Source organism: Hemitrygon akajei, chromosome 30 (assembly GCF_048418815.1).
Source record: "Hemitrygon akajei chromosome 30, sHemAka1.3, whole genome shotgun sequence".
Classification (NCBI taxonomy): Eukaryota; Metazoa; Chordata; class Chondrichthyes; order Myliobatiformes; family Dasyatidae; genus Hemitrygon; species Hemitrygon akajei.
The window spans coordinates 41290381-41301647 of NC_133153.1; the positions used below are offsets into that span (position 1 = coordinate 41290381).

Sequence of the window (11267 nt, forward strand, 5' to 3'; positions counted from 1 at the left end):
AAAGTCTCTGCACACCCTCACCGTGGAACCAGGGTTTTCTCCAGGTGCACTGGTTTCCTCCCACAGTCCAAAGATAACTGGGTAGGTTAATTGGTCATTGTACATTGTTCTGTGATCAGGTTAGGGTTAATTGGGGTCATGGGGTTGCAAAGACAGCATGACTCAAAGGGCTATAAGGGGCTATTCCACATTATTGCTAAAATAAAATTAACCTAGATGTAGAATACATTCTTACAATTACTAAATTGGAAAGAATATAGCTTCCCAAAGTAGAAAACTCCTCCAGAAAAGCTTTTAGAAATTGTACAACAAAAAATCTTTATCCATAAAGAAATCTGATTTAACACAGGATGCAGTCTTATCCTTGAAACACAACATCAATTTTTCCTGCCCATTTCTAACAGTAGATTCCAAGCATACCCTTCGCCAGACACTGTAGATGATAAGTAGCGTGGCTCCCCTAATAAACCATAAAATATTAAGGAACCAAAAGGAACCAATGGCCTACAATTATTGGTCGACATGAAGCAACAGTCAAAGGCCTTTAAAATAATTCCCAATAAAGATCTATAGGCTGTGACTGTAACCTCTACTTTTCCGGACTTCTGATTGCATCAGGGGATCCATGAAGTACAGCTAGCTTGCTGAAAAGCCACCAAAGAACCAAGACAGGAGGAAAATGCATTATTTTTAACTCAACCATTTTCCAACACTAAATACTGGAGCATACACAATTAAAAGAGACACAACCATGAGAATGGAAAAAAAACTCCTTACATTGAAGTATCTGCAAAAGGCAATTACAAAGCCGGGGTGGCAGATGGAGACGTATTTCTACAAAAGAAGGAGCAAGGTGTTCCCTCACCTCGCTAGGCTGCAGGTCACCCTTGTGCAACATGTAGCACCTGCTAAGCACCCCTCCCCAGATGAGGATCATGTGAACCCATAGGAGCAGGTGGTAGATGGTCATATGAACAATTGGTGATATCAAAAGCCTTGGTTATAGAACATAGAACAGTACAGCACATTACAGGGCCTTCGGCACACAATGTTGTGCCGACCCTCAAACCTTGCTTCCCATATAATCCCCCACCTTAAATTACTCCATATACCTGTCCAGTAGTCTCTTAAATTTCACTAGTGTATCTGCCTCCACCACTGACTCAGGCAGTACATTCCACGCACCAACCACTGAGTGGAAAAACCTTCCTCTAATATCCCCCTTGAACTTCCCTCCCCTTACCTTAAAGCCATGTCCTCTCGTACTGAGCAGTGGTGCCCTGAGAAAGAGGCACTGGCTGTCCACTCTCTCTATTCTTAATATCTTGTACACCTCTATCCTCCTCATCTCCCAAGAGTAAAGCCCTAGCTCCCTTAATCTCTGATCATAATCCATACTCTATAAACCAGGCAGCATTCTGGTAAATCTCCTCTGTACCCTTTCAAATGCTTCCACATCCTTCCTATAATGAGGCAACCAGAACTGGACCACTGACGCCAGGCAGACAATCTCTGTAGAGTTTTGATAATGGCTGGGGTCACCCATCTTGTAAAGATACTGCCCAGAGGCAATGGCAAACCACTTCTACAGAAATATTTGCCAAGAACAGTGGTATTGTTCATCTTCCATTCAGAAATTTGATGGCAGAGGGAAAGAAGCTGTTCCTGAATTATCTGGTGTGTTATCAGGCTCCTGTACCTCTTCCATGTTAGCAATGAGAAGAGGGCATGTCCTGCCTGATGGGGGTCTTTAATAATGGATGCCACTTTTGACGCATCCATCTGAAAGTGCTCGATGCTGAGAAGGCTGGTGCCCATGATAGAGCTGGCTGAGTTAACAATTTTCTGCAGCTTTTTGCAATCCTGTACAGTGGTTCCTCCAGACCAGATGGTGATGCAACCAGTCAAAGTGCTCCCCACGATACATCTGTAGACATTTGCAAACATCTTTGGTGAAATACCAATTCCACACAAACTCCTAATGAAATATAGCTGCTATTGCGCCTTCTTTATAATTGCATCATTATGTTGGGTCTAGGATAGATCGTCAGAGATGCTGACACCCAGGAACTTGAAACTAATTACCTTTTCCATTTTTGATTCCTCAATATCGATTGATGTGTGTTCCCTCAACTTCCCTTTCCCGACGTCCACGATCAATTCCTTCCTGTACTTCCCTCCAACCATTTTGTATTAGCCATTGTTGGCAGTCTATTCTACCTATATCTCTTGTACACCTCTACCAAGTCACCCCTCATCCTTCTTTGCACCAAAGAGAAAAGCCCTAGCTCTCTTAACCTATCCTCATAAGATATGCTCTAATCCAGGCAGCATCTTGGTAAATCTCTTCACCCTCTCTGGAACTTCCACTTCCTTTCTGCAAGGTTGTCAGACTGAACACAATATTCCAAGTGTGGTTTAACCAGAGTTGTATCAAGCTGCAACATTACCTCGTGCCTCTTCAACTCAGCCCCCAGACTAAATGGAGGATCACCCACCCTATGCCTTCTTAACCACTCTCTCAACTTGTAAAGCAACTTTCAGGGATCTAGACTTGGACCCCATGTTTCCGGTGTTCCACCATACAGCTAAAAATCCTGCCATTAACCCTGTATTCTTCCTTTCAGTTCAACCTTTATAAGTGTATTACTTTTTGAAATTGAATTTTATCTGATGCTTCTCAGCCCAGTTCTGCACCCTGTCGATGCCCTGTTGTAACCTCCAACAGGGGCCATTTGGATCTCCACAGATTTTACCCCCTCCAGTCCTGCCAAAGGGTTTCAGACAGAAACGTAGACAGTATTTTTTTCCCCATAGATGCTAACTGGCCTGCTGAGTTCCTCCAGCATTTTGTGTGTTGCACAAAATAGGCCAAAATCGCTTTGGTTTTACAAATGGGACTCACGATTTATCAGAATAATTTTTAAAATATTCTATATTGTAGTTGGTCACCCATATTAGAAGCCATTTCACTGTATTGCTGTATCACATCAGTGATATTAAACCCAACTCTGAACACTATTTTAATTGTGTACAATGGATACCAACTACAATACGTCACCAAATGTCCAGTTCTGGAATTAAGTGTCTAACAATGGGATGGGCTTTCATCTGAGCAGCATACTGTGTAATTTAATGGAACTTGTTAAAATAATGAACACAGGAGTAATCTTCTCAAAGCCAGTGAAGGGGGTCACCAACTTAAGTTTAGAATAAGGAAAGTTTTCTTTTAATATAAAGGCATTTTACTGGGTAGCAGAAGGGGAAGCAAGACATCAACTAGGGGAAAAAAAATCAAACTTCTGGACTGCACCAAGATACTGGGTTCAGATAGAAGGGCAGCTTCTTTTCTAAAAAGGTTCAAGTGAGAGATTTATAATGCAACCCAGCTACCAATATTTATTCCTTTCAAAACATTTTGGAAGAGCAGATACAGAACAATGTGCTTGTTTTAAATTCTGAGAAAATATCAATACCCTCTTTGAATCCTGGAAAACTGAAGTCAAAAGGAGACTCCACCCTTTGTTACTCTACTTACAGTTGGTACAAGAACAAATCAGAGGTAGTTGTTCCCTCCCCATGGAATAGCACTTGGCCTCTATGTAGCACAGCAGAACTTTAATGCAACCATTTGATGTTCCACCTAGTGGAACAATAGTATTGGCCATGGCAACAGATATATAGCCCATCCTCTTCAAAAGGAAAAAACTATCAAATTGGGACACAAGTTCAGGAAGAAACTTTGTTTGTGCAGCTCAATTACTTAGTCCCAATCCTTATTAGTCTGAATGTGAGCTTGTACACCCACAGGATCTAGCAATAGTTGACTATTGCTATGTTATTGGCTCAGACCCAAGAAAAGGATTGCCTGTGAATGATTAACTCTTGGAAATTATAAACCATATCACGTCAAAAATAGAAATATAGCACAATAAGTATTCTATATGTTGTACACTTGAAATAAAATATTAAAAACCAAATGAGAAACTCTTTAAGTTATTGATTGCTAATGTTAGCAACTCTGGCAATAAGTAATTTCATGTGTGGAAGAACCATTCCTATTTTCTCGCTTATAACCAAATGGCAAGGAAATGATCTGTCCCTTAACCACTAAATCCAGTGAAAAAGGCAATAAGAGGAAATCAGGAATTACTCTCAGCTTTTGATACCCTAAGTATGACTTTGTTGACAACCATCCATTACACTCTCAGAAATAAAGCCCACATTTCTTAGATTAGTACATATAGGAAGTTTGTTAATGTTCAGATTCACCATCTTCATCTTTCCACATTTTTCTCACCACCTCAATTTATCTATCACATTACAGCATTAGACATGGTGCCAATTTATATAATATTAAAAACCCTCTTCCTGTGCATCATCCATAATCCTTCATTCCTACCTTAAATGCCATTAAGTTGTCCTCTTCCACTACTACCGCGGTAACTCATCCCAGGCACCTGCCACTCTCTGCATAAAAATAAACTTGCCCATCATATCCCCTTTAAACTTCCTCACTCTAATCTTAAAAACTGTTTTTATTGTGTTTGACATCTTAACTCTGGGGAAAAAAATCTGTCTGTCCTATCTACACCTCTCAATTTTAAAAATATCATTTCACACCTCAACCTCTGACACTTTCTTTATTTAAAATGTCAGAGTAGATTAACAAAAATGTTAAGGGTTTCACCGAGGCTAAAATACACAGGCTTAGTTCTCATTATCAACTAACTTGAGTTTAAAAACCTATATAGAGCAACTCTTAAAACTATACTTAAAAAATAAAAATATTGATCTACACCTGTAGAAAGAAATGCATTAAAAGTTCACATAGAATTCTTAAATTACTCTGTAGCAGTGAATGATGAAAGTTGAAAATATCCTGACTGTTGATAAAATTATACTTCTTTATCATTGATTTCATGTCCATCAATAATCGAACTATAAAGCCATTCCAGTAGAATTAAACTTCGTTAATACTCTACCCACAAATCAAAATAGGAACTTTTAAATCACATTGTTGACACAATGGATTTGCTTAGAGTGCAATACCCGTGTTAACAGAAATTAAAATTATCTGCTCATTCGACTGAGTTTCAGGTGATTCACTGATATTCCTACAGATTGTGGTAAAATATGGGGATAGACAGGAAAATTATGTCAAGAGATCAGAAATTATCTTGTTTAATGGCTTAGAAGAGAAAATCTGCAGATGCTAGAAATCCAAGCTAATCACAAAATGCTGGAGGAACTCAGCAGGCCAGGCAGCATCTTTGAAAAGAGTACAGTTGATGTTACAGGCCGAGACCCTTCAGCTGAACCTGCTGAAGGGTCTTGGCCCAAAACATCGACTGTATTCTTTCCCATAGAGAATCCTTGGCTGTCGATAGATGCTCCCTGGCCTGCTGAGTCCCTCAAGCATTTTATGTGTGTTACTTGCTTAATTGCTTAGCAAGTCTGAGGGGATGAATGGCCTTTTGCTCCCATTTTTGTTGATTTTGATTTATTGTACAAACAATTCATTCCAACAATTCAAAATTATCATCGATTAGACATTAGCCAGACTTGAAGCTTTGATATATCACAGACTGTCTGGTGTAAACTGGAGTGAACTCTATTTCATAACCTATAACCTCTAGCTAATGCTGGTAGGTCACAGTCTTCGGCTGTTCACTTTATGGTAGCTGATTTAAAGTCAGTCAATTTGTGGAATCAATAAGGATACGAGAACTACATTTTTCTATCAAGTGAGTGACTGTTAATACTGCTCATCTCAATATTCACTTCCATTGCACAACAGCAAGCCCAGATGATTCAGCCTGTTCCTGTACTGTGTGGAGTGCTTTAACCAAGGACAGACAAGTTAATGCAGTCTCTGATGTTTTCTTCATTCACAAGATCAGTCTATTCCTACAGGTATTGCCATCTTCCCACACCAAGAATCTCCAATTTTGAATAATTTAACAGCACAGACATCAGCAAAGCAATAAAGTCTACTCAGCTGAATCGAGACATCTCACCACCTACACATTCAACCCCCTAAACTAAATAGATGGTTCTACCTGCAGGTCAAACTAACACTGTTAAAACCTCTGAGTTAATAATCGAAGAGACTGCCACAATTTTGCCATCTCCAGCTGGTTATCCTAGCCAGCCTTTTGACCTCCAGAAATAAGCTCATCCAAATCTCCACTGCCCATTTCTTCTTAGATCACTAAGTCCTGCTTGCCACCACTTGCTATGCACATTGACCACCAACTCCCAATGCTTGCTCTCTCAAATTTAAAGTTCTTATCTTTATTTTCAAACCCTTTCAAAGCATCAGGCCTCACTAGCAACTCCCAATCTTAAAACCACTTTCTGCCCACTCCCTCCAGCCTAATGTCAAAAATCACACCTCCGCTCACCTACCTGTCATATCCTAAACATTCCTTTATTTCCTCTCCAACTTCCCTCATTATCTCTGCACGGATGGTCCAAAACCAGGCTGTGAAAGGAGGAGGGTTGGGGATGAGGCTAGCGACCCCATCCCATAACCCAGAGCTACAGAAATGCCAGAGGCTCCAAAGACCTCAATCCCTGGGATAGAAAGCTTCTTCAAAGATGGGCAACACCTGGGACAATTTGAAACACTGACCCAGGACAGATGACAGTTGAGTTGCTGTCAGCAGCCTATGCCCAGTAGGGATGATAGGCTAAGACGAGTATTATCCTATCAACCAGATGACTAAATTAACAATTTATAAACAATGTTGGCAGTCCAACTTTCTCCTGTTCATTCCTCCTGCACCCTTTCCAATTTAAAATTAATTTGTTTCCTCTCTCCCAGCTCTGACAAAAGAACTGCATGATGAAATATTGACTTTCTCCTTCTACATTTTCTGGTTCCAACCCTCTCACCCTACCCCCATCTGATGGCCAAAATCTAATTTTCTTCCCCTTATCCAGACTTTCCATGACAACCCCCTTACTAGCCGAGCTTTCCATTGTTTCCCTAAATATGTGTAGCACCTTCCATGGCTCAGTATGTATGATTCAAATTTTGTCTGGGTCGGAAATAGGAAAGAATCTGTTTTGTTGTTTGCTGTGGTCTGCCGAGCATTGTACACATCCTATGTCAGCAGTGAAATGTGTAGCAACACTTGGCTTCCTTCCCTCAGGTGTGCTGAACACAAATGACACTTCACTGAATGCTTTGACATACATTCAATTAATAAATCGGAATTGTACCTCAGCAACACCATCACGTTCTTTTGCTTTAGTGTGGTTACATGCATACAGCTTGTTGCTTCTAAGTACTTAGCAAACTCTACCTGGACTCAATCTTAAAGCTACTTGTGTTAGCACTTCCCAACCTGAACAATGCCAGATATTTATTAATTTTTCTTCCTACATTTTTAAGATACAAAATCCACCAACTTGCACATTTCTATGATGCAAGACAAAGAACAAGTTAGTCATACATCCCTAAATTCTGAGGCTGTCGTCATTCCTGTGTAAGGTTATGCAGAGTGATCCTTAGCGTGCATAAAACACTACTCTAAAATCATTTGCCCAAGAAATAAACATATAAACTAAAGCCCCAGGTGAATTCATGTCACATGGAAAGAGCAGTAACATTAAAAAAAATCTCAAGTGCTTTCAGTACCATGGGTATGTGGAGGTCTCATGGGTCTAAGTTGGGGTCCACCTGTGTAGGGATGACAGTGTGTGATTGGGTGGTTTTACAACTTGAGTAAGCTGCCATCAACCATCATTGTTTTTAGACAAACCCAATTGTCTAGGCTGGGCTGACACCATACTTCCTTGCATTTCACATCATGTCAGGTCAAAGTCCAAGCATCTATCCAAATGCATTCACATCCAGGGGCAGGTGTGTACCAGGATTTCAGTTACAGTCAGGTCCGGGGGTCTACATGCATCCTGTGTAGCCACCCTGTGTCGGATGCTTCAACCTCCCTAGATACCTCATCCACCAACCTACATGTTTAAAGGGACATGGAAGCTTCAGGTTCAAAGCAGGTGTGCTCAGGTGCAGCTGTGTAGAGTGTCCCAGGTGCGTCAGCCAGGATTGCATTCCAACTGTCAGGGAGTGTGGATCATCTGGGTCCATTAAGACACAGGAGCTGAAATAGGCCATTCAGCCAATCGAATTCACTCCACCATTCGATCATGGCGGGTCCTTTCTCCCTCTCAACCTCACAGTCACAATTAAGCTGCGATCCTGGGGCGTGGGAAGGGGGAGGTCTTGAAGTTCAGGCCCACAACCCCTCCCCGATCTCTGGGCGAATGTCCATATCCACACCCCTCCCCTCCCACCCGGGCCCAGCCTACCTGCACCTGGAGCTCGGCCAGCTCAAGCTGCAACCTGCTGTTCCGCGACGACACCATCCAGTAGTTGAAGGCCACGACGGCGGCCAGCACTAGCAGGCCGAACAGCAGCAGCGAGGGCAGGCGGCCCGCACGCCGGCTATTACCGAACATCCTCAGGCCGGCAACAAGATCGACCCCGAGGCCCACCCCCACCTCAATCAATAACGGCCGAAAAGCACGGGCGGGAGGCAACGGAACAAAAGGCTAGAGGGTGAAGTGAAGCCTGGGCAGCAGCTGCCTCTCAGGCAGTGTCAACCGGGAGCCCGATTACCTCATCCCACCGGCAACCGGCAGCTATTTAGCCGCGACGGGCGAGCTGCAGGCCGCACCTGGCACCGGCTCCCCACCGCTCGCTCATTGCTTCCTAACAAGCCCCTGTCTGCACAATGTTCCCTCTGCTGGACTGTTTACACCGAAATCCGCCCTTGCTACAAACGGTACCGCTACTGCGTGAAGTGACGCAGAGCAAAACAGCTCCACCACCCGTCAGCACCTCCGGAACTGCCCGCCCTCCCCGGCTGACAACGGCTTATATAAGCCAGTGCAACCTATCCTGCTAGCACCCGCCGTGATGACGTTGTTGAACCATCATAGGTCAGAAAAGAGTGGTAGGCGGGGCTCGAGTGCCAGTGCGACCACTCCATTGCCCACTTTGCCGCAATCGTTCTCTTTATTGGTTTTCTGCCGCATTGATGGACGTTCCGGATAGGCGGGCACTATGCGGCAGCAAGTTAGTACGAACATGCAAACAAAGCTGCTTCCGCATTCGTTGAACTTGGGATTTGAATGGTGTAATGTCAACATCAACACTGAAAATGAATATTCCACTGAGATCGACAGTCTTCTTGCTTTGATCTTATGGCTTCCTCTTGTTGAAAATAATATTACTTTCTGAAAAGATGTCGAATCTCAGAAGTACGATTAGTTCACAATCAGAAACACAGGAGATTCTACAGATGCTGGAAATCCAGAGTAAAAAACAAAAAATGCTGGAGGAACTCAGTAGGTCAGGCAGCATCTATAGAAAGGAATAAACAATCTACCAGTGGTTTCGGCCTGAAACGTCGCTTGTTGATTCATTTCCATTGATGCTGCCAGAACTGCTGAGTTCCTCCAGCATTTGTGTGTAACTCCAGTTCATAATCAGATTCAGGTTTATTAAAAATTTAAAAATTAACTTTATTAGTCACACGTACATCAAACTCCATAATGAAATGCACCTTTAGAATGTGAGAGGACCCAGAGGAAACCCATGTGGGCTTTGAACTCCTATCGCAGGCACTATGCTACTGTATATCTTGAAATGTGTGGTTATGTAGCAGCAGTACAGTACAAGACATAAAAAATACAAAAAGTTACATATAAGTAAAGAAATTAATAGAGAGTGCAGGAAAAGTGAGGTGGTGTTCATGGACCTTTCTGAAATCTGATGGCGGAGTGAAGGAAACACGCCATATGGGTCCTCAGGTTCCCACACCTCATCCCTGATGGCACTAATGAGAAGACAGCACGTCCCAGATGCTGAGGGTTCTCCATAATGGATGTGGTTTTCATGAGCCATTGTCTTTTGAAGATATCCTCGATGCCAGATATCTTTTCCCCATTTCCCTCAGGGACACTGTCACACTCAGATGTAGAAGGATTCTTCATTACGGTTTCCATAACAATTTTATTTGTCCAGTCAGGGTTGTTAGCCCTGAGCTGAACCCCTGAACCTGGAGGACCAGTGAACTTCTTGTAGTCTGGCCTCTGCCCTTTGACCTATTTGGCAGGGGTGACCCTGACAAGAGCCAAAGCACATGTTGACTCCACCAACATAGTTCTTCAGGTCAGAGAGACAGGCAAGCATCCACACCCAACGACAAGGTTGTGGTCCTCTTGGAGGATTCAAGTCAAGTCAAGTCAAGTTTATTGTCACTTAACTATATACCGTCAAACGAGACAATGTTTCTCCGAACCAGTGTGTAAAGTACAGTAGTACACACAATAACTGATGAAAGTAAGGATAAATCACACATAAAATAACAAACTAAAGTGCATAAATTAAATATTGTAAGGTACAGAACAGATTAACTGGTGACATTTCGAATGTGATGCGGCAGGGAGTTCAGAAGCCTGATGGCCTGAGGGAAGAAACTGTTCCCCATCCTGCATCGGAGTCTCCTGCCTGATGATAGAAAGTCAAAGAGGATGCTGGATGGACGGGTGGGATCCTTGATAATACTAAGGGGCTTGCATTAGCAACGCTCCTGATACACGTCCCTGATGGATAGTAGGGAAAACCCGATGATCCTCTCAGTTGTTCTCAGTCCTCTATAGGGACTTCCAGTCCAATGCCTGGCAGCTTCCATACTAGAAATAACCTTTATTTTACTCATTTACCAGATGTGATATAGACTGCACTTATTCCCCATTCCTAATTGCCCTTGAGAACATGGAGGTGAGCTCCTTTCATGAACGTTTATTCTTGGGTAAGTTCATGGATAGGAAGGGTTGCAGTGGGCAGAGTAGTGTAGCGGCTACCATAACGCTTTACAACGCCAACAATCGGGGTTCAATTCCCACTGCTGTCTCTAAGAAATTTGTACATTCTCCATTGTGACCACGTGGGTTTCCTCCGGGTGCTCCGGTTTCCTCCCTCGTTCCAAAGACGTAAGAGTCAGTAGGTTCCCCCATCAAGAAGGCCTCAAAGCTCTCTGCTTCTTTCTCTAAAAAAGGCACCATCCAGTTGAAGAACCAACAACCACCACCCTCCTCCGGCTGACAGAACTGGTCCTCACCCTCATCAATATCTTCTTTGGCTCCTCCCGCTTTCTGAGGACTGAAGGGGCAGCCAAGGGCACCCACATGGGCCCCAGCGATGCCTGTCTTTCATTGGCAATGATAATCCAAGC

The 11267-nt window shown here is 43.0% G+C and overlaps 1 protein-coding gene across 3 annotated transcripts in view; it reads right to left on the bottom strand.

The window, feature by feature from the left end:
- Positions 1-8878, bottom strand: part of golm2 (golgi membrane protein 2) — an 82958-nt gene extending 74080 nt beyond the window's left edge. For all 3 annotated transcript variants that reach the window (XM_073032689.1, XM_073032688.1, XM_073032687.1), the window contains exon 1: positions 8335-8878. In XM_073032689.1, coding sequence (XP_072888790.1) covers positions 8335-8484 — 150 coding nt within the window. In that variant the 5' untranslated portion in view covers positions 8485-8878. The remainder of the gene's footprint in view (positions 1-8334) is intronic.
- Between the last annotated feature and the right edge of the window lie 2389 nt (positions 8879-11267).